General features: G+C 47.0%; 1 protein-coding gene across 2 annotated transcripts in view; it reads right to left on the reverse strand.

Annotated features, from left to right (window-relative positions):
• The window catches only part of LOC146171635 (organic cation transporter protein-like), a 344,048-nt gene that overhangs the window by 123,994 nt on the left and 195,352 nt on the right, over positions 1-24,702 (reverse strand). For both annotated transcript variants that reach the window (XM_084586399.1, XM_084586400.1), the window contains exons 6-7: positions 5,756-5,924; positions 5,110-5,257 (exon numbers count right to left, since the gene is read on the reverse strand). In XM_084586399.1, the coding sequence (XP_084442525.1) occupies positions 5,110-5,257; positions 5,756-5,924 (317 nt within the window). The remainder of the gene's footprint in view (positions 1-5,109; positions 5,258-5,755; positions 5,925-24,702) is intronic.

The following is a 24,702-nucleotide window of genomic DNA, read 5'->3' on the forward strand; positions in this document are numbered from 1 at the left end:
GAATCATTCGCATCAGTACAGCGGTTTGAAAACTGTTCAGTATTATGGTTTGAAATTAGTAGCGAACTTGAAGTAGAAACGACATTTCAGTAAACTTATTGGGCTCGCTTCCTTACTAAAAAATAAGTAGATTGCGAGTTTTCTGCAACTTTTGCGAACGTCGTTGCGCACAGAGCGTTAATGCAATGGGTGTCATTACGTTTGTAACCGTTTGGGCATACTCCGTTTTAAACACTTTTTTGGCTCGGGTTTATTTCGTTTACACAGTATTCCAATAGATTTAATTTGGAGAAAAAGTCAGTTTCTCTGCAGCTGTACATTTCCAACGCATGTATATCGTCCAACAAGTAAAAAAAAAATTTGGGTATGATGCGATACAAAGCTCACGGATAACGTTTTCTCACTTTTATATTCTTAATTTGCTTTATATTGTTTTCCTTAGCCTGCCGGGCAATAATGTCACCAGTAAGCTTGAATGCCGCCTCTTGAAACTTGACGAGTCCCTGTGTGCGTTCAGCGGAACTTCGATGCAACGCCGCGAAACTCCTCCGTTAAAACAATGGCTCAATAGTGTTTCACACACACACACGTTTGATTTTACACTTTTTATGGTACAAATCTTTGTTTCTGTTTTTTGATTTTTATACACCGATATTTAGCATAGGCAAATATTGAATTTTTATTTCGATCATTTTGACACATTTGCACCCTCCTGTTTTTCCAATGTTTCATTTTTAATTTATATCAATCAACTGATCAATGCACAGTCTAAATTTTCATAACAAGCATTATCAAGCATTGCATTTTCATTGTGAGCATTTTGACACCATCGATTCCACGCGTTATATTGCAGTCCTGATCTGTTCGGGAAAAGTAAGGGGGCGCGACACGGCAGTGACTTTTCACTAGGCATCCGCAGTACAATAGCGACATAGTCATAGCGTTCTTGATATTTTGTTCATGAAACAGCATATGCCCAAACAAAGGCCATTCCGGGCAAGCGAACGGCTTTTTAAGCAGACAGAAATCACTTCGCATAGTCGGGTGTTTTCCGTGGCCATGAAAATCTCACGCCCGATCTCATGAGGCGATAGCTTCTTTCTGTTGCTGTTATCGTCACCGCGAGGAATGGAAAATGACTTTTTCGCGTCTTCCGCATGGTTCCGGCAGACGAAAGCACGGCAGCTCGGCGCAGCCGCATGTCACGCGTGTGCTTCAAAATTTGAGTTCAGAGATGTAACTCTTGCGTCCGCTTAAGCACTAAGTACTGCAAATACACTCCTAAAAATGCAATAGAGGCATGTGAAGTACTTTTTGCTTAACTAATCGGCCAATATCTCGCTGACAAGCGCTGATCGCCGTGCATTTCAGCGGCGCAGCGAGCACCGCTGGGCCCTTTTGGCGGAGCTTGGCGGCGAAGAGGTCACGTGCAGCCAACCGGCCTATCGGAGGGAGGGGCGGCTGAATCAAGACCTGTCGCTACCTTCAAAAAATGGAGGAGCCTTAGAGACGGGGACCCAGCTAGTGCCATCGATGGCGGAGGTGAGGCTTCACAGGCCGGCTGCGCATAGCTGCGCCGCTGCCGAGAGAAAGCGCTCACTAGAGCGGGATAAAACGTGGGGCTGCAGCTGCGCTCGTTTCAGTATGCAATGTCGGATGACGTGTTCAAGGCGAGGCTGGCACGATATGCTGCGGCCAAGCGACGGCGCCGTGCCGAAGAAACAGACGAAGAGCGGGAAGAACGGCGAGTCCCTGTGCCAGGGTTTAACTGTGTTGGTGGGGAGAGACAGCCAAACGAGAAATGCAGGTGTAGCAATATACGTGCGACAGCCACTACAAGCTTCTGTAGCAACCTCGCTGGTGCCGACAGACCGAGGAGAATCACTCTGTGTACATGCTTTGGACCTAGTTGTATCTGGTGTCTCTATCTCTCCCCAAACAGGAGACGACGCCGCTTTTGCAATACAATCCAACGGGCTGCCGAGGCGAAGTGATAAACGGAGACTACAATAAGGATCCTACAAGAGACCCTCAATTCATCCAAGCACTTGACGAGAAGTACTGTCTCCAGTTATGCCCCTTGCTGCGAAAGAGTACCACCCAATGGAGTAGCAGTCTAGATTTAGAAATGTATAGGCATTCCGACTATGTCATCACCGATGTACAGACCAAAAGCCATTTCTTCACGGATCACCAAAGCGTATTCATCGGATTAAATAAAGTAAAATTATAGTAGAACCATGTTGTGTTCAGAGTGAATCCATGCATAAGCCAAACGGGGCAACCGTGTCCAAACTACCAGCTGAACCAAGCCGTTGCTTTCGCAATCTTCCAGGCATAACCAAGCTAAGCCACAGCCAATTTACCCACCAGCAGTGCTGCCAGGGGAGTTAGTTACTGAATGATTTGGTTTCGTTTATGGGGTTTAACGTCCCAAAGCTACTCAGACCATGAGGGACTCCGCAGTCGAGGGCTCCGGAAACAACCAGGGGTTTTTGCCGCCCCTTGGCGCCCGTTCCTGCATTTCGCGTCGCCGTTGTCTCTCGTAACCAGCTCTGTAGCAGGGGCACTCCTGCCGCACTGTTCGCAGCTGCGTGTATCTCTCTTCCTCCCCTCCCTCTTCCTCCGTGGCGGCGACCACGCGTGTTTTCCGATTGCTGCGTGCACTCCTGCCGCCACCGTTAGCTGTTGCGCGTGCCCTCCCTCTTCCTGCTTGGCGGCGACAATGCTCTCCGGTTGCCGAGCCGCCGGCTCGGCATCAGCGGATCACAGTGTGCGCATCCCGAAAGGCAGAGCCACGTTGCTGACTCGCTAGCGGCGTCAGTCAGAGCTGCTATCTCCTCGTCACGCAACGTTCATATGGGCCCACACGCTGCCTCCCGACAATGCCGCCCCTGTGCGGCGGCAATCAGAGTGCAGGATCGGTGGCGGCGGATCTCGATACATGCACCGTCCGAGCCGAAATGCATACCTAAACCTATCGAAAAGCTGGAACAGCTGATGAGCTTGCTGGCTTTCTTTCTTTCTTTCTTTCTTTCTTTCTTTCTTTCTTTCTTTCTTTCTTTCTTTCTTTCTTTCTTTCTTTCTTTCTTTCTTTCTTTCTTTCTTTCTTTCTTTCTTTCTTTCTTTCTTTCTTTCTTTCTTTCTTTCTTTCTTTCTTTCTTTCTTTCTTTCTTTTCATTACTGAAAGCCGGGGCGAAAGCTACTACAGAGCCTGACAAAGGCTTTCGTTCCGGATGAGGTTCAGCGGGCAGTTTAAGGAACGTATTCAACAACATTCAAAAGAGCCCTTCGAAACATGAACTCAATGCGGAAATGCAGAAATTTGGTTACATGAATCTTAGTCACTCGAAATAACTATGGATAGAAAAAAGAATACAAAAAATTGACATTATATTGCTGATTGCTTTGCAATAAAAAAAACTGCAATTATTGAAGTAAGCGATATTAATGAAATCGTTCGTAGTATTTAGTGATACAGTATAGAACACTTGTAGAATAATAAAAAAGCACATGTTTTCTCTGATACAATAAAGGACACAAAATAAGAAATTAAACTGTGCAATTGCGATGTGAGCAATAGGGCTTTAAGAAACTTTTTGGTGACAGGTTTGTTAAAATTTACGAGTGCATCTACACGATTCAACAGAAAAGATATCTGGTAGTCTGTATGTTACCGGCCGTAGTTTGTTCTTGTGGCAGGTGTCCTTCTGAGTACTCGGAAAAGAGAATACCGTGATGTTGGGTTTGTATCTGAAGCTTTATATGGCTTATCGTTGTTAACGTACTGTAAGAGATTGTAATATAGACTAGGTTTGCTTTGAATAATAAATGCCGTGATAAAGAGCGGTCACAACTCCGGGTACGTTTATATTACAATTTTCAACTAACATAACAGTTTACTGTGAAATCGTTGATGTGAGTATGAAAACTACTCGCTAGTATTAAACGCTAAAAGCTAAAAGTTCGCTTTTTTGAGTGACAAAAGCCGAAGTGTTCTTTCTAACTGAAATCAAGTGAGTTAGTCACTGAATATTACGAGTCATGTAATGTGCCCACTGGAATCCTTTTCGTTTCGCCTATTTGAATAATTAGCTTACATTAACTGATTACCTTTTAAATATCACTCTATGAGCAGTAAAGTGTGAATAGGAAAGTTGTTTGAATAAGAATGGCGTTTTCGACCAGGTAGTCTTATCGTGTTCTTTTTCTTTTCTCTTTTGAGGCAAGACATGCAAGCCCGATAAGTCTAAAGACTACCACGTGACAGTACGCTCCATGCGGCCCAATACGCCACGATTACAACGCAGACATAAGCGACTGAGTTAAAATGCTGCCAGGTTTGCACCTTGTGAGATGCCCGCAACAGAGCTTTGAATTGCTGCTGGATCGGAGATTACCGACAGCGGCGTAAGCCTATGACGCTTATTACGCGATGAGCACTGAAGCGAAGGTTTGTCGTGATCAACGCAGAAAAGGCAAATTTTACAAGTCGCTGAGGGGAGCGCGGTTATTGCGGCGCATACAGGCTCAGGGAGACCTGCGTCATGTGGTATTTTTAACCTTCACTGGCTTTCATTTTTGCCAAATAAATATTGCTATGCTAAGGGTACCTCGTTAAAAACACTTGGGTATAGTTGGACTATTTTTGTGGCATTGCTGGACAACTTCCATTTCAGTGTTTAAAGCGCTATTTAAAAATCTAATTAGTTATTGTCAACTAATTATTCTAGTAAGCGGAACAAGAATACTGGTGGGTACCTTACCTGACTCCTAAGAACGCTTATTTGATTTCAGATAGGAAGAACGCTCAGGTTTGTTTTAAATTTTGTCCAGCTGGTCCACCCTTGTGTAGATACATACGCTGTTTATTCCGCCGGAAAACGTCTGTTTTTGGTCGAAATAATAAACTGCGCCTTTAAGGGTTAAGACACCACATCAACATTTCAGAAACTGCCGAAGTAAAAGCCATGATCAATTAGGCCGGCAAAACAATTACAAGGGAAAAAAAAAGTTTCATATGAAAACTCAAAACTTGTGTTTGACAGGCACTGCAGATTATCGGCGGGACTTGTTCGTCCTTAGCACCGCCTCGAATGTAGTGCTCACCATTGCTATTTTGTCCTTGTATTCCTTGATGATGGCCTCCACTGAGACCCCCTTCACTTTGTTCTGGCGCACAGCATTCTCGAGTTGTTGCCTCGCTTCATCGTATCTGCCCATAGCCAGGAGCCAGCGTGGAGACTCGGGAATGAAGCTGCAAGAAACAGCGTCTTGAAGACACCGGTAAGATCGAACAGATACGGCAAGAGTGATAAAGAATTGGAACATTCTTCCAAGTTGCTTTTTTTTTTCATAGCCCAGCTTCACACTGGAACCGCGAAATAGTTGTCACTTGCTCATCCATGTTGAGTGAAATTGTGAAAAAATGTGCACTTTTGTTACTGTGTCTGCTTTTGATCACTTGGTAAATCCCCTTCCGGGGTCCTAGAAAGGAAGGACTAACTGTTCGCGAATCTGTTTTTCAAGACAGTCTGCAAAGCTATACTGTAAAGCGATGTAAAGGAAAGAATATGTAAAGGGTTACCTTGATACCAGAGCTGTAAATAAGCAAATTAGGTTGGTATTTGGGCATCAACTCATAAGTAGGGGCATGACTGATCGTGTTTCTTTTTCGTTGCCTCTATTTCCCTTCCTGCTCACTGTCGTTTTATTTCAGCGTTGAAAGCTTTGTGCGCATTCCATCCGAGCTTACAACCAGTTGGCGATGCTGGCCAGGGCGGCGACCGTGATGACGCCCTGGAAGAGCAGCCAGTCTCTGAAGAGCCACGCTAGTCCCGTCAGGGTCAGCAGGCCCGTAGTCCAGCCACTGGTCGCGATAAGCGACCCCAAGGCCCGGTGACGAGCAGACAGGACCTCCATTGCTGCATTTGGACACATCTTGCAGGTACGCACGTGTCTGAACAATGTCGGTGGCCAGAGATGGCGCTAGCTGACCACAAGTTTAGACATCGTCGTGCTTTTGAAAAACTTGGACAAAGAAAACGGCACGAAACACTGGAGCGCATCACGAACTAGCCCAATTTGAAACCCCCTTGATGTTTTTTGAGTGGCTCCCTATATGGCGAGCTTGCAGGGAGTGTGTTAGATGTCTGAGAGCGGTAGGGCAATTTCACTGGCCTCTGTTCAGGCTTCCACAATCCGCACAGTACTACTAAAAAGGGCATAGTGCATATTCGTAAAGCTTGAGTGCGGGCGATTCGCGGAAGGAGGGCATCTATCTTTTATTCTATGTTGTAATAATTAATAGCGACTGATCTTTAATGCCGTATTTTATTTTGCTTGTATTTTGTGCACTACGAATGCAAGTCATTCACAGAAATAAGTCTCAAGATGGAAAGTGCACGAAAATTAGTTTGTGGGAATACCTCATGGTATACCTAGATCGGCACACGCTTTCGGTAGATGCTGACTTATTAAGCACTCCTATCATCTGCCCCTTGAATTTTGAACAAATTAAGCGAGCCAGTGATTTTGAACCGATCATTAAAACACATCGGAGCCACGAAGCTCTTAGGGAAGCAGCTTGTTCTTTGGCTTACAATTTCGTGCCTCACGCTTACTTTCTCGAAACCGGTATTGGTCGCTGGCTCTAATATTACTGCTTCCTGAGCAAGAACAGCCTTCATTGGTCTGACCTCGGAGTGAGCGAAAGGAAAGCAGAACAAGGAATCAGGTGACGGCGTTTTCCGCCGTTTAGGCGCCTTCGGGCAAAATGAGCTTTTAGGCACACAAAAAGCATTTCATGAAACTGTCGTAATGACGTGGATTGCTTTCGCAAGACCATTTTTGGAGTAAGAATTTTGACGGTGAACAGAATGCAAATGAAAGCCGTAGGGAGAAAACACCCGAAATGCTTCACTGCCGCAATTGAACGTCGTATTTAAGCGAGGAAATGACCAAAAACTAAGAACCATCCACGAAGATGCAAAATGTGAAAGGAGAATTAAGTGTGCGAAATTTGCAGGAACAATTTGCAGCCTTTTTGTCTTAGCCAACGCGCACGGCTAATCGTTTTGCGTCAAGGGTGCCCCACAGCTAGCGCTGCAAGAAAGGACTACCTGCGGCGCAAGAACTTACTTGGGCCTTCAGGTGTAGTTATCATACAAGACTTGAAGTAACTCAACGGCCTCAGGGATGGAAGCAAAACACAAGGCGTTCTGTGCGATCATATTTCACCGCTTCGGGGTTGAACGTCCCGAAGCAACACAGGCTATCAGAGGGCTTTAACGTGCGCTCACATCGCACAGCACACAGGCGCTTTTTGCCTCCATCGAAAAGAGGCCGGGATTCGATTTCTCATCCTTGGGCAGTCGAGCGCCTGAACCACTGCTCTGTTGAGGCGGGGCCATATTACGCTTAAGTCGGCTTAAACTGAGCACGACCCGCTGTATTCTGCTCCACTTACCACTTTTCGCGTTTCCCTCCTCCGCTGCCTTTCTCACTATCTAACCCCATCTGCCCCCTTCTATTCCGTGCTGCGCCTTTCTGGCACCTTTGCCATATGCTTTTACGGTAGTCACCTGTTCTCGTAGCACCATCCTCATTATTCGACCCTTCGGTCACAACCTCCACTGACCCACTCTACAGAATCATTCCGTGGCACAGCCACCTTCCGGTATCTATAGTTTCAAGTCTATGCAAATGACTACGTGAGAGATAAGGGATGCACAGATTAAGTTATCGAATGCCAACGATGGTCCGCGAGGGGACTTAACCACAGACGGCAGTGCTGTCGCATCATATACCTTTAAAGGCCCGCTAGACCAGTGCCAACTTCTCTAGTGGGCCTGAAGGATAGCGGCGGCACATGGGGCCCTGGACATAGGGCGTCACTCAGGAAGGACTAACGCAAAAAATGTTTTACCTCCGGGCCCCCTCAATTTTATTTGCGAAATCCGCGATGGCGACATCTTTCCTTACTATTCTCTGACAGTGACCTCTTTGTGGATAGTGTGGGGTGCCCAGTCCAAATTACTGGAATCACTATTGCGCCCCTTTCTCTTGCCCTTTTCCACGGGCTCCTTTTGTGGGGTCCTGAGCGTAGCTGCGACTAGGTGAAAACTATTGGGGGGGGTGATGCTATTTATTCGGCATTAGTTCGCGCTCAACCGCTTTACACGATATTCTTGTTTTGTCTGACGAGCAAAACTGAAAACGTCGTTAAGCTCCCGCAGCATATCGGAGTAGTAGTGATGCTATACCTTCATCCTGCATTGTTAATCTTTGACAGGTGTTATTTACTGCGCTGTATATACGATACATAGTTATCAGTCGTCCTGTGACAATGGCGCCTTATACTTGCTAGAAACGAGAATCTTCCGACCGAGTACTTACCAGCAAACAGTTACCTACAACTCGGGTGACAGGCGTGTGGACACCTGTCCGCCAGAGAAACGGCTACACCGCTATTTAGGACCGCCGAGTTGGCGATGTGGATTATAAAGTTGTTCCTCGTGTAAGAGTGGCTTTAGGTTGTCGGCAAACACGGACTGGCATTGTGCACGTACGCGCCTTAAACCGTACTTTTTGCGTAATAGCAATGACTCTCCACTTTAGACTGCTTTCTTCTTTTATTTTGTTTCAGTCTTTTTTAACCATTTTACCATTTTCTTCGCGCTTTTCCTCTTTATGCACTCTATGCCGCGGCATTCTCCTTTAATTTTCTACATTTTGCTTCCATTTGCGTCGATCTCTGTTTTGTACATACCTTCGTATCGGGACGACGCTCATTTGCGGAGAGCTACGGACATAGCTCGAGCCACCTGCTGATCAGGACGGAGCGGTCGCTAGTGGAGTGCTCTGGGCTCGGCGGTTAAACCTCGGCCCTCTACGTCTACGACTGTGCTTCGCCCGCGACAAAAGGGCACGTCGAGGAACGCAGGCGGTGTAAATTAGACCGCAGGCCATCACAGCGGAGTTTCTCATAGTCCTCGTGTCACTTAGAGAGCTTCACATCCATACACTGGGCTCGAGATACTTAAAAATGAGAGATGATGGCCCCGGACGCCGAAATAGTTGACGGCTCCAAACTTGAGCGTGGCTGGGAGACCTTTACCAAACTTTCATCGTGATTTTCTCGAGCGACAGGCTTCAAGTTCGACGGAAAACACGGAATTGTTCCGTCGGAGTACAGCGTTCTCGTTACGAAAATACTGATCCGTTCACGGAGTTATGACGTCCCAGCCACATGATTTTGACGGGAATTTCAAACGTCTACTACAATAGCATAAACCGTGAAGTCGGGGATAGAGCAAATTGGAATAAAATATTTATTTTATTTTATAATATTTGTTTATTTAGCGGTGCAGTGGTGGCGTAGCGGTAGAACATCCGCCTCACATGCAAGAGGGCCGGGGTTCAAATCCCGGTGCCGCGCAATTCTCCACCGGATTAACAAAAAAAAAAAAAATCCGCATGTCGATGGAATTGCATAAACTGATTTAGGGTGCGACCTGATGCCGGTGAATACCTCCGGCAACGCACTCCTTCACCAGAACAGGAGATGGCCACCGTGGTGCAGTAATTGGCCGTAACCTCTCATGATAAGCTCCACAAAACGCCGGCCCTCAGTCACCAGCGGCTGCGGAACAACTGACCACGGCGGCGGTCAGACCTGTGACGCAGCAGGGGGTGCTAAGAAAGCCTGGCTCCGCTGGACAGGCCACCATTGGAAACTGACCCTGGCAACGTTTAATGCTAGAACCCTAGATAGTGAAGCTAGTTTAGCAGTGCTGTTAGAGGAACTAGAGGGCATGAAATGGCATGTCATAGGGCTTAGTGACGTTAGGAGGCTGAATGAGGCATATACTGTACTGAAGGATGGGCATGTACTGAGTTATCGAGGCTTACCAGAGAGGCGACAACTAGGAGAGTAGGTTTCCTTGTCAATAAGTATATAGCAGGTAATATAGATGAATTCTATAGTAATAATGAGAGGGTGGCAGGCATCGTAATTAGGCTTAATAAGCGGTATAAACAGAAGGTTGTACAGGCCTATGCACCTATATGTAGATATAATGATCAGGCAGTTGAAAGCTTCTACGAAGATGTAGAATCGGCAATGCGAAAAGTAAAGACGCAGTATACTGTACTAATCGGCGACTTCAATGCCAAGATAGGGATAAAGCAGGCATTAGACTAGGCAGTAGGTGACTATGGCATTGGTTCTAGGAATAGAAGGGGGCAGTTACTAGTTGAGTTTGCAGAGCGCAATAACTTACGAATCATGAATACCTTCTTCAGCAAACGGAACAACCGGAAATGGACATGGAAAAGTCCTAACGGGGAGGCTAAAAATGAAATCGACTTCATAATGTGTTCAACCCCCGCCATTATGCAAGATGTAGAGGTAATCGGGAAAGTGCGATACAGTGACCTCAGGATGGTGAGGTCCCGAATTAGTCTAAATGTGAAGAGGGAACGCAACAGATTAGTACGAAAGAAACCCATCAACGAATTAGCGGTGAGGGGGAGGGCTGAAGAGTTCAGGATCTCGCTACGGAATAGATATTCAGCTCTAACCGAGGATGGCGACATTACCCTAGTAGCAAGGAACAATAATTTCAGAGATATCATTACTGAGTGCGCGGTAGAAGTAGGTGGTAGGATAGTTAGGATACCGGTAAGCTGTCCAAGGAGACGAAATATTTGATTAAGAAACGCCAGAGTATGAAAGCTACGAATCCAACAGACCAGATAGAATTGGCCGAGATATCAAAGCTAATCAATAAGCGCAAAGTGGCCGATACAAGGAAGTATAACATGGAGAAAAGTGAGCATGCTGTAAAGAAACGGGGAAGCCTTAAATCGGTAAATACGAAATTGGGCATAGGCAAAAACCAGATGTATGCGGTAAGGAACAAGGCGGGCAACGTCATCACGAATATGGACAAGATAGTCAAAGTAGCCGAGGAGCTCTATTCAGATCTCTACAGTAGCCAAAGAAGTCAGGATCGTAATGAGATTGGCGGCAGGGAAAAACAGTCAGACGTTCCACCAGTGACGAAGGACGAGGTCTAGGAAGCACTAGAAATTATGAAAAGGGGGAAATCAGCTGGAGAGGATCAGATAACTACAGATTTGATGAAGGAGGGGGGGGGGGATATCATGCTAGAAAAACTGGCCACCCTGTATACGCAGTGCGTGGTGTCATCGACGGTACCGGAACCATGGAATAATGCAAATATTATCCTCATTCATAAGAAAGGGGACTCTAAGGACCTTAAAAATTACAGGCCAATCAGCTTACTGTCTGTTATGTATAATGTATTTACTAAGGTAATCGCTAATAGAATAAGGACAACCTTAGACTGCAATCAAGCAAAGGATCAAGCAGGTCTTCGGAAACGGTACTCTACTATCGATCATATCCATATCATTAATCAGGTGATAGAAAAATGCTCGGAATATAACCAGCCCTTATACATAGTATTCATTGATTACAAAAAAGCATTTGACTCAGTTGAAACCTCGGCGGTGATGCAGGCATTGCGAAATCAGAGGGTAGACGAGCCGTAAGTGAAAGTGCTGGAAGATATATATAGTGGCTGCACAGCACCCATAGTTCTGCATAAAGAAAGTAACAAAATTCCCATAAAGAAAGGTGTTAGGCAAGGAGACACAATCTCCCCAGTACTATTCACAGCTTGCTTAGAGAAAGTATTCAGAGACTTGGAATGGGGGAAGTTAGGGAGAAGGGTAAATGGAGAATACCTTAGTAATCTGCGATTTGCTGATGACATTGCCGTGCTAAGCAACTCGGGGGATGAACTGCAAATAATGATTGATGACCTAGACAGAAAAAGTAGAAAGGTAGGCTTGAAAATCAATGTGCAGAAGACTAAGGTAATGTTCGACAGCCTCGGGAAGGAACAGCAGTTTACATTAGGTAGCGAAGTACTGGAAATAGGAGGCGATTATGTCTACTTAGGACAGGTAGTTACCGCAGACCCGGATCATGAAAAAGAAATAACAAGAAGAATAAGATTGGGATGGAGCGCATTTGGCAAGCACTCGCAGATTATGACTAGCAGCTTACCGGTATCGCTCAAGAGGAAAGTATACAACAGTTGCATCTTACCTGTACTCACCTATGAGGCCGAAACGTGGAGGTTAACCACGAGAGTTCAAAAGTTGAGGACCACCCAGAGGGCTATCGAACGAAAAAGGGTAGGGGTAACATTAAGAGATAGGAAGCGGGCAGAGTGGGTCAGAGAAATAACTCAGGTTACGGACATTCTAGTGGAAATTAAGAAGAAGAAATGGACATGGACAGGACATGTAGTGCGAAGATAGGATAGCCGATGGTCGCTTAGGGTAACAAACTGGATTCCATGGAAAGGAAAGCGTAGCAGGGGGCGGCAGAAAGTTAGTTGGGCGGATGAGATTAAGAAGTTCGCAGGGGTCAAGTGGATGCAGTTAGCACAGAACCGGGTTAAATGGAGAAATATGGGAGGGGCCTTCGCCGTGTCCATCTGAGAATGTTATCTCTTTGCTTAGCAGTACGAGAAAAGAGATAACATTCTTAGATGGACACGTGTGAGTTCTTTTTCTTGTTTGCCTCACCTTAGTTTTGGTGGGTTGTTGACCTAGCCTTCGTTTGATGTTTAGTTAGATAAGCCTTTTCCCACCGTGTTTGCCTTGTTCTGGCCTTTCAGCATCTAGTTATTTCTTACTTTTTGACAGTGCTATTGCTACAATGAGCAAATTTTACACATTGTCCATTTTTTGTTTTTTGTTTTTATTTTTGTGGTGTTTTTTTTTCTTTATGTTTTTTATTTCCTTGACACTGCATTTGCTAAGAAATGTTATATGTTCATCGTTCACTTCATGCTTGATCTTCCCCTTTATCCGTGTCGTGGCCTTTTCTTGTATTTCATTACTGTATATCGAACGATATCAGTTTTACACGTTTGCTATCTGGCGGAAAACTTGGCGGCGGGACGCTACGTGGGCAGTGCGTTCATTTTTCTTGGGTATGCACAGCGCCGGTTTAAATGTATCGGCCTTTTCAAAATTAAACCAGTGGGAAGTTGCGCTCCGCACATTTCGTATGTGGGCCTTTTTTGTGTCCCGTCTTCTTCGCGCAAGTATACGTAACCTTTCAAAGATGAACCAACTCGCCCAAACAAGAGTAATACTGGAACACTATCCCAATCTTATTCTTCTTGTTATTTCCTTTTCATGGTCCGGATCTGCGGTTACTACCTGTCCTAAGTAGACATATTCGCCTACTACTTCCAGTGCTTCGCTACCTAACGTAAACAGCTGTTCCTTCCGGAGGCTGTTGAACATTACCTTAGTCTTTTGCATATTGATGTTCAAGCGTATACCTTTCTACGTTTCCTGTCTAGGTCACTAATCAATCTTTGTAGTTCATATCCTGAGCTACTTAGCAAGGCAATATCATCAGCAAATCGCCGATTACTGAGGTATTCTACATCTACCCTTATCCCTAACTGCTCCCATATCAAGTATCTGAATACTTCCTCTAAGCAAGCTGTGAATAGTACTGGGGAGATTGTGCCTCCTTGCCTAACACCTTCTTTATGGGAATTTCGTTACTTTCTTTATGCAGAATTATGGTTGCTGTGCAGCCACTATATATATCTTCCAGCACTTTCACGTATATGGCTCGTCTACCCCCTCATTTCGCAATGCCTGCATCACCACCGAGGTTTCAACTGAGTCAAATGCTTTTTTGTAATCAATTAATACTATGTATAAGGGCTGGTTATATTCCGAGCATTTTTCTATCAACTGGTTGATGGTAAGGATATGATCGATAGTAAAGTACCGTTTCCGAAACCCTGCTTGATCTTTTGCTTGATCGCAGTTTAAGGTTGACCTGATTTTATTAGTGATTACCTTAGTAAATACCTTATACGTAACAGACACTAAGCTGATCGGTCTGTAATTTTTAAGGTCCTTAGCGTCCCGTTTCTTATGAATGCGGATAATGTTTGCGTTCTTCCATTTTTCCTGTACTGTCGATGACACCAGGCATTGAAGTCACCCATTAGTACAGTATACAGCGTTTTAATGGGCATCACGTGCCCTTTTCTTATTTCTTGGTCCTGTTATTTCACCTAGCTGTGTACGGTTTACTTTGCCCAGCTTGCAAGTTCCACAGCATTGCCTTCTGTGTCCCTCGTTGCGTATCGCAATGAACGCGCTTGGTTTGTAGGTGCATATTCATTTTTACTGCCATGGGGGGGGGGGGGGGGGGGGGTGATTGTTTGCTTTTTGCCGCCCCTCTTTTGCACCCCCCTCAATACCTCCTGGGGTTAGATAATAATGACATTGTACTTTGGTTTACCATTGGTATTGCTTTCTTTCTTTTTCGAGTGTGTATCGGGCATGACTGCGTACTACATATTACTGTGTACAATTGGACTATTTTTTTTTCGTTGCTACCATTGATGCCGATTTGCTTAGTCATTTTTGGGGTGGAAGTCAATTTAATAAAGGGTTCAGACGATTTCCAGCACAACCCCCTTGTTAGTGTCCTGGGACATTATCACCACCCTTTGACAATATCAATAACAGCATTTTGACGACAGTTATAAATATGTTACTCCATCGATGACATTTACTGCACATCTCTTGGCGTAAATATATAAGTACAGAATAAGAGAATATGTGGAGTTAAAACAACCTGTATTAAGCACTTAGAGAACATTTGGCAGCATAATATGTCGGAGCTAAAAAATAAAACAGACCTATGTCAGTATCGACACGCCGATCACTTGATAAAGATTCAGTAAGAAGGCGAAAAAAACAACAGGATGAGTACGAGATGACACGGCAGGAAAATATTTTATTAATTGTAATATCGTACACTCGTTTGAACCCAATATGAGGGTTAATATACATTAGCACCATGAAAAAAACAAACAAACATCATGACAAAGACGAAGCAAGAAAAAAGTCGCTACCATCAGCCAAGTGCGGCTGAGATCTAGTCATCATCATAATCATCAGCCTGACTATAGCCACTGCAGGTCGATGGTCCCTCCCAGATTACTCCAATTAACCCGGTTCTGTGCTAGCTGCATCCACTTGACCCCTGCGAACTTCTTAACCTCATCCGCCCACCTAATTTGTTTTTACAAGGATGTCATTAACCTACGTTTGTTTTCTTACAGCACGTTATCTCATCACATTGTATATTGGACGATCATAACTAAAATTATAAATATGGGAATTCGTGGCGCTACAGAACAGTATGTCACTTAGGCATACATGATTGAAACATTGCAGTCTCCCCACGGAGTTGCTCCAAAAACGCAAAAAAAACAACTCTAGCAGGCACTTAAGACTGCTAAGGTAAAGTAGGTGAAAGGCTTTTCATTTTTTTTTGTATTTTATTAATCGTACAATTTTTATTATATTTTAGTATAACTATTTGATTCCTAAATGGCTTGTTATCTAGCAACTGTATAGAATTCTGGGGCCCTATTCTCGACAATACGCCATTTTGTTCAAATTGTGACGTACGCGTGACGTGTGCAGTAGGACGGTGCCAGGTTACGTAAGCACACAATCGGGTTACACATTTTGATGAAAAATAGAAATAAAGTGACAGAAAAAAAAGCGCGCTGTCGTCTGCTACTATATATTGGCGCCAAGTATGAAAAACAACGGTGCTCATGCGGGAACCGATACGCTGCGGTACATTCCGTGTTTCGGAAGCCTCGGGTTTTATTGAGGCGAGTGAAGTATGTTGTGGCTTTACGGTAGTAGTGTGTCATGACATACTTGCGGTCGAACATTCGAGTTTCAGCTGAAGAACGGCAATGGAATATTCGCAGTGGTGCCAAATGAAAGTGGAAAGTAGCATTGCTGTTCATAAGCGCCGATGACCTCTCACGTTCACTTGGCTTTTAAAGGCCCACTGTCCACCCTCCGGTCGAAAATATTTTCTTCCCCGGTGACTGTGAGACTTTGCCCCTAGAACGCAAGGCCGCAAAATGTTTTTGAAAAGAGTAACTAATAACGCAGTTACAGCCACCGCAATCACCCGATTCTGTCATGCTTCTCTCCTTCCGTTCCCTCGCAAAGGTTTTTCACTCTCCTGCCCGATGTCGTCTAGCCTCCGCAAGACAAATTCCCCTTCCTCCTCCGCGTTTGGCGGGAGGTGGGGCGTGGCATTCCGCGAGCGCGAAAAAAAAAAGAAAACGGCCGAGAGAGCGCGCGCCGCTGGATTCAGTCTGGCCGTGGCGAGGGAAAAGCGCGCAGCGAGCGGTAGGCACCCATCCTTCTCCCGTCAGTCAGCGAGCCGGACCAATGGACGTCGTTCGCGGTACGTACGTCATTATTGTGGCCCGTCGGGCCAGCGCAGGAAACGGGGAAGCTGGCTTCCCACAGGAGAGCATGAGAGAGCTTTGAATTGTATTTTAGATGCTTTGCGGCGCGCGTGTCACTGTAGCATTTTGCACAGACTATCTCCGGTACCTGATTGAAACACTGGGCTCCTTTGCTTAAAAGGGCCTTCCCTGGACAGTGGCCCTTTAAATGCAGGAACTAAAACGTTTAACGACTTGGTCGTAAACAGAAGGAATCGACAGATTTCCAAAGTAGCTCAAGCACTGACGAAGAGGCGCCGGCGCAGCCGGTAATGTCCATCTCTGAGGATAACACTTGCAGTCTCAAAGTATTATTTACTGTTAGGTACTGGCTGTGCTACCCACCTTTTTCGAAAAGCCTCGTTATGACCAGCTACCGTCAGGTCACCAAGTCTGCTTAAGTTTCTAACATATTGTGTCGGCTTGAGTTGCTTAGAGCGCGGAAAGTAGCGCAGAGAGAGAGAGATGGAGGAAGACAGAGAGAAGAGAGAAAGAGAGTCTTTCACTCACACACGAAGTGGAAGGTGGTGGTGGAAACGTTTATTGGTTAATCGGAGCATATCTGGGCCTTACACCTAGTCGGTTAAATTTCCATGCGCTTGCGTGCCAAAGGCTCTTGCGAAACGCAAAAGATGTCCTAGAAAGAGATAGAAACAGAAGAACGGAATAACAGGAAGGTCAATTAGGCGATTCTCAGGCTACACTACACGTGCAGAGGGGAATAAACGGACAATAAGGAAAGAAAGCGAAAGATGACTGCAGAAATCATTGTATGAAGCTAGGGCGGCTCCGCGCGCGCGTATTTCTTACTGTCTAAACGATAAAATGCAGATCAATAAAGGGAGATTATTTTCAGGCTGTAGTAAAAAAAGTAATTAGCACAAAATATCACTCACCTACATCCTATGATTAGACCGTACCGTTATAGCGTACTCCAGAATACTTATTTTTTTCTAAACAATAAGCAAATGGTGAGCCCGCATGCATATAAAAAAGAAACTTTATATATGAAACACATCGCACGTGGCAAGCAAACATGTGCCATGTACATGAAACATACATTTCTTCATTAAAATAGAAGCTGTGTTTATTTTTGCTTGCTTTTCCCATCGTGGAATGGTTGTTCAATTCATTAATATTGCAGTGAGTGCATAGTGCAAGGGAAAAAAAGGAAGTGTTTAGGGCCGGCGTTTAAGAAAGTTTTTGGTGATCCCTCGCGGCCTGTCGCATGAAGTTCCTACACAGCCATCGAACCATATGACCCCTCAGGTTGTACTCACGAACCGATCAGACAGATAATTAGAAAGCATAGCAGTGCTCTCTGAAATTCATTATGGTTTGGTGGGCACTGTTTAATACAGAGACAAAGAGAAGAAAACACGGGACTGGCGCCTTTATTTCTCTTCTTTTCTTTGTCTCTGTGTTAAAGAGCGCCCACGAAACCATCATGAACAACCTAGAATTCGTCCAACTTCCCCTTCTGTTGTTCTCTGAAATGTCTCGTCTCATGCAGATCAACCGCTTGAATTAGCGGTCCGCAATGCTGCGCTTGGCATCGACGGCGCGGATCGATGGTTTCTCTATGAGAGCAAATCATTTGCAACGGGACGGTAGCTACAACCTCGTGCGGCTGTAAATCTGCGTCTTAATTATTGCTGCGAAACCTTCGAAACTCTATTTGTTGTTTTGTTAACAGCCGCCGGCCTGTGGGCTTATCACTGTGATCCTGGCGCTCGTATCAATTCTGTATCCCGTGTTTGTTCATGCTCTTTGTCGCGATACGACGCATTATCATTTTCTTTGTCGCGAACGATGCGCTGAGATCTGTCTCGATGATTTCGATCACTTGCTCATGTTTCCACAATGTTCCAGGTTGTGCTAGTAGCAGTTTGCTACGTTATCTAGATTGTTCTGAGCAGCCTTTAAATTGAGCGTTGAGTGTGACAGGCATCCTTTGTTCGACGATCGACGAGCACGTTTGTTGCTATCGCTGCCGCCGAATTGCTTAGTTCTTTTGCGGGCGCAAGTCAGCCTAATAAAGAGTTAAATTCTGTACCATCAAGCCTGTGTCTTCTTTCGGTGTCTACGGCCTTGTCACCACCACGTGACATCTGGGGGAGGTGCTGCCTTTGAACCTTCAGTCGGAGACCCCAGCCTCGTTCCTGCTACCCTGGAGGACCAGCCAACAGGCTACCGAACCAGTCGCCGGCTTTAAGGGCTTTAACTGTACACGGTCTGCTGCCGGACCCCATTCCATCTCGGAAGGCATCGACGCTGACAATCGTCCAGCCTACAGCACCGTTTGTTTTCGTCCAACCCCGTGAGCCCCCCTGCTTCCATGGACGACCGGATGAATATGCGAGAGACTGGATGGACCTTTTCGACCGTGTGGAAGAATTCAACGGCTGGAACGACGCTGCGAAACTCAGGCAAGTCTAATTTCTTCTTTAAGGACATGCCCGAGTTTGGTTCGAAAATCACGAGACTTCTTTCAAGGATTGGGATATATTCAAAGCAGAGTTTTGATGGCCTTTGCAAGCTCTGTCCGAAAAGAAAAAGCTCAGGCCCTCCTTCAATCAAGAATTCAACTTCCAAAGGAGCCCGTCATGGTCTACGTAGAGGAGATGAAGCGCCCGTTTCTCCGCGTCGACCTAACATGACCGAAGGTGAGAGAGTGACAATATTAATGCGAGGCGTTAAAGAGTCGCTTCTTGCAGGGCTTGTCTGGAACCCGCCGAAAACTGTGGAAGAATTTGAAAGTGAAGCATCGACCGTCGAGAAGACGTTGGACACCCGGATACGCCACTACGAGCAACCACTTCAACCAGACTACTCAAGCCACTATCCCAGCGCATCTGCAAGCGGAGAGAACCTTCGGGACCTCATCCGGGAGATCATGCGAGAGGAGCTCCGCCGATTGCTGCCATCATCGCAACATCCCCAGGTGGCGACGCTCGCGGACGTCGTCCATGAAGAAGTCCAGCAGGCGCTGGGCGTACCTCAAGCGACGGCTGCGACTGTTCCAGCCCAAGAGGCAACAGCGATGAACTACGCTGCTACATTACGTCGCCCTGCGCCCCGACGTGATGATTTCAAAGCCTTCGCCGCTACCGTCCTGTTCCTGAAAGCCGCCCCTTGGCACCCGCCCGCCGAGCCTACCAACGACCCCCAAGCCCCAGGAAGTGCGACGCCTGGAGGACAGCAAACAGCCGGCCATTATGCTTCCACTGCGGTGAGGCCGGCCACAATCTGCGCCACTGCCTGTACCGACGAATCGGACTCCGCGGATTTGCAGTCGACGCTCCACGACCACGCGCAGATGAACGACCGCACGAAATCGACAACTATCTGCGTAGCTGTGAGATTGCGCCACCAAGCTGCCGGTTCAGGTCCCCATCGCCGTACAGGGCCCGCTTTGCGTTGCCAGGCCGTAACTACGATGAGAGTGTACGCGGAAGGTCCCCAATACCCCGCAGGGGAAACAGAATAGAGAAACCTTTGGAGGTGAGGTTGCTTCACGGCGAAAACACGAAGATCCTCCATCGCCGACGATGAGTGACGGCGACGCAGCCATTAAATCGCCGTTCCACAAGACGACAACGTCGACTAGATCATGACCAGACTTCAAGTTGACATCAGCGTCCAGCGACGTTACGACGGTGAGCCCCGGCCACGACCTCAGCACAAGACGAAGCTGAGATCGAACACCGAAGCCAACGTGCAATACTAGGACGCGAACAAGCGACCCTGAGGTTGCTGTCGACGGACGCACGCATGTTACCTCCCTAGTGGACACCGGTGCCGGTCATCAGTGTAGCTTTCGCCGCCCAGCTCAAGAAAGTGAAGACCACTTGGGACGGCCCGCTAATCAGCACCACTTGTGGTAACCTTATTAAGCCGTCGGAGTGATCCACCGCAAGCTGGGTTACAGTAAATGGACGTACCTACCGTGTCAGCTTCGTCGTCCTACAGCACAGTTCCCGCGATGCGATTCTGGGCATGTATTTTCCGAACGAACATCGAGCGATCATCGACCTCCGATCAAAACTCATCAAGCTCTCGACCGACAAAGCCATACCTGCTACGAGAACTTCGACGAATCGCGTCGCTCTCAACGTCCTCGACGGAGAATTGACCGTACCGCCCAGATCAAGCGTCATCGTCCCTGTGGTTACAACAGAAGTCGAAATCACGGAAGGGTTGTCGAAGGAAGCACTCAGTTGTTACTGGATAGAGGACTTGGCATCGCAAAAGGCATCGTCCGTTTCCGTCATGGACAAGCTGATGTGCTCGTCACGAACTTCACCGACGAATATCGGCACCTGAACAAGGGCATGATGATTGCTTTCCTTAACGAGCTAGCGGACACCCGAGAAGTCTTCGCGCTCCCCAGCCAACTTGAAGACGATGCACCCAACCGAGCCAAGCAGTCCAATTTCGACATTAATCCAGCGCTCCCCCGAGACAGAAAAGACCGGATCCGCACTCTTCTTGAAAACTACAGCGAGTGCTTTTCTTCAGTGTCGAAGGTGCGGCAAATTCCGTTGGCAAAGCATCGCGTCATCATGGACTAAAACACTCAACCGCTACGTCAAAGCCCCTACCTTGTATCGCCATGAGAACGCCAGGCCATACGCGATCAAGTTGATGAAAAGCTGCGTGATGACGTGATCCAGCCATCCAACAGCCCCTGGACGGAACCAGTCGTTTTGGTGAAGAAGAAAGACGGCACACTTCGCTTCTGCGTCGATTACGGCCGCTTGAATAGCATAACTAACAAGGATGTCTAACCACTTCCCGGCATCGACGACATACTGGTCCGGCTCTGCAATGCAAGGTACTTCTCATCGATGGACCTGAACAGCGGATATTGGCAAACTGAGGTCAACGAAAGAGATCGCGAGAAGACCGCATTCATGACACCGGACGGCCTTTTCGAGTTCAAGGTGATGCCATTTGGACTCTGCTTCGCACCAGGGACGTTTCAACGAGTAATGAACACTGTGACGGCGGGCTTCAAGTGGCAGATTTGCCTAGTATACTTGGATGATGTCGTCGCCTTCTCGTCAGACTGTGAAGACCACCTGAAACGGCTGCAGACAGTGTTGGAAGCCATCAAATCATCGGGACTAACGTTAAAACCAGAGAAGTGTCACTTCACCTACGAGTAACTGCGGTTCCTAAGTCACATCGTTAGCAAGGATGGTGTTCGGCCAGACCCGCAGAAAACAGCTGCAATCGCACAATTTCCACAGCCTGCAGACAAGAAAGCCGTGCGCAGGTTCCTTGGCCCGTGCGTCTATTATCGACGATTTGTCAGGGACTTTTCGCGCATCGCCGAACTGTTGACACAGCTCACAGAGACTGACGTACCTTTTAAATGGGAAGCGCCGCAAGAAGAAGCTTTCGACGAACTTAAGCGCCGTCTGCAGTGCCCTCCAGTACTTGGCCACTTTGATTAAAACGCCGAGACCGAAATTCATACTGATGCGAGCAGTGTGGGCCTAGGAGCCGTTCTCGTCCAGAAGAGTGCCGGACAGGAAAAAGTAGTCGCCTATGCTAGCAGGTCCGTCACAAAAGCCGAAGTCAATTACTCAACGACCTAGAAGGAGTGCATCATGATCATCTGGGCCGCTTCTAAGTTTCGCCCATACCTATGCGGTCGACCATTCAAGGTGGCAAGCGACCACCACGCGCTCTGCTGGCTAGCTAATTAGAAAGACCCCTCCGGCCGCCTTGCCCGATGGAGCATACGTCTTCAACAATTTGACATCACAGTCGTCTACAAGTCAGGCCGCAGGCACTCCGATACAGACTGCTTGTCACGAGCCCCCGTTGATGCACCGGCGAAAAAAGACGACGGAGACGCCTTTTTGTGACCGGTAAGTGCCAGCAGTTTTGCAGAACAACAGCGATCAGACCCTAAGCTAAAAGCGCTAGCCGATTACTTGGAAGAAAAGACTGCTTCCCCTCCTGCTGTGTTCAGGCGACATTTATCATCGTTCGCGTTAAGCAATGACCTCCTCGTTAAGATGAACTTCACACCCAACAGGACCGAGCAGCTTCTTGTGCCTAAAAATCTCCGGCAAGAAATTCTGCAGGCGTTGCACGATGAGCCCACAGCAGGCCATCTCGGGTTCGCACGCACGTTGCGTCGAATTCAGGAGAAGTACTACTGGCGGCGACTGCATGCCGAAGTTGCCCACTACGTGAAGACATGTCGTGGGTGCCAACGACGCAAGACGTCACCGATCACACCAGCAGGACTATGAACACCGATTCCGCCCCCAGACCTGCCCTTTAAACAAATTGGGATGGATCTCCTCGGCCCCTTTCCGTCTTCGTCTCTGGATAGCAAGTGGATCATTGTGGCCACTGACTACCATACCTGTTACGCCGAATTAAAAGCACCGCCTAATGGTACCGCGGCAGAAGTTACCAAATTTTTTGTCGAGCAAGTTCTCTTGCGACACGGCGCCCCAGAAATGCTCATCACTGACAGGGGACCGGCGTTTACGGCAGAGTTGACGCAAGCGATCCTGGAATACAGTGATACAAGCCATCGACGAACAACTGCATACCATTCCAAGACCAATGGCCTTACGGAGCGCCTGAACAAAACGATCGCGGACATGATAGCCATGTATGTCGACGCTGAACAGAAGACCTGGGACGCCATCTTGCCATACGTGATCTTCGCGTATAACACGGCAGTCCAGGAGACGACCAGAGCGACCCCATTCAAGCTTATGTGCGGCAGGGAGCCCACGACGACACTCGACGCAATGCTGCCGCACGTAACCAACGAGGACAACTTTGACGTCGCCGCCTACCTGCAGCGTGCAGAGGACGCCCGACGACTCGCACGGCTACATATTAAAGACCAACAGCGCACCGACACCAGACGATCCAACTTACGACGACGCCCCGCAGAGTACAATCCAGGAGACCAAGTGTGCGTCTGGACTTCAATTCGCCGCCGTAGACGAAGTGAAAAGCTGCTGCGTCGATGCTTTGGTCCATACAAAATCCTTCGCCGCGTCGGACAACTCGACTATGAAGTCATTCCCGACGGTACGACAGCATCACAACGGCGACGCGCGCGCCCAGAAATCGTACATGTTGTTCGCCTGAAGCCTCATTACGCGCGTTAAAGAATCCGTTGTGTTTAAACTTTGTAATGTTTCTATATAAGTTGCCTTGTTTATTTTAGAACATCGAGGCGATGTTTTTTTGAGGGGGGAGTAATGCCGCGAAACGTTCAAAACTGTATTTGTTGTTTTTTTAACAGCCGCCGGCATGCGGGCTTATCACTGTGATCCTGGCGCGCGTATCAATTCTGTACAGCCGCCTTCACTGCACGTCGAATTCGCCATGTTTTTTTCGCGGCCGCCTCAAGTGGTTCAAAGTTCGGCGCCCAACATTGGTCATTTACAGCAATGGCAGAACATCCTTTGCTTAATAAAACGTCATTTTGATGTCAATAAATGTATATTCATGACGTATTTCCCGCCACGCAACATCAGCCAATCGGATTTCAAGAGTCTGCTCTTGACAGTGGGCGGTTCATTTCACCCCATTCGTAATTCAAGCGTGTCCTTCCCTTTCTATTATATATACCTCTGTTTTCCCTCCACAGTTACTTACATATATACCCTCCATGCATCATGAATACCGCTGCTAAGATGTCGGTTTCACGGTCACGTCATTTTTACGTCACAGCAAAAAGCCATTTCGACATATCAAAATTTCGCGCCACAAATTTGAAACACGTACGTGACTGTTCTGAGAACCAATCAGAGAAATAAAATGGCGCCGAACGGCGGCCATGTGGGGTGATGCTACATTCACACCAAATCGGTCTAGGGGCGGAGCCTCCGCTTTTCACGTGACCAATGACGTCATGGCGTCGACAAAAACATATAAATATATAAAAAGCTTTGCTCCAGCACGGCGGCTGCCTGGAAAGCGTCGCCGAGGTAAGTCGCCTGCTTCAACTTTAGAGCCATAACGGCCGCTTGTGTACCCGTTGTGGCAAGCCAGCAGCGGGAACTTAAAATTCCTTATGCTAGCATAAGCAGTCTTTCCAGCTCTTTACTCACTTTTGTTTTTGCAACTCTTCGCCGAAAGAGCACGCGAATCTCGTTCAGTTTCACACTATAATATAGGGACCGGATGGATGGATGGATGGAATATAGGAACCTCCCCTTTGAAACGGGGTGGTAGCCGTAGCTATCATGCTGATGTTTCTCCCTATATCTGCTTTTAAGCCACCAATCTTCCAATCGTTTTT

This window comes from Amblyomma maculatum, unplaced genomic scaffold (genome assembly GCF_055883805.1).
Source record: "Amblyomma maculatum isolate TAMU_Amacu unplaced genomic scaffold, ASM5588380v1 scaffold_19, whole genome shotgun sequence".
In the NCBI taxonomy this organism is placed as follows: domain Eukaryota; kingdom Metazoa; phylum Arthropoda; class Arachnida; order Ixodida; family Ixodidae; genus Amblyomma; species Amblyomma maculatum.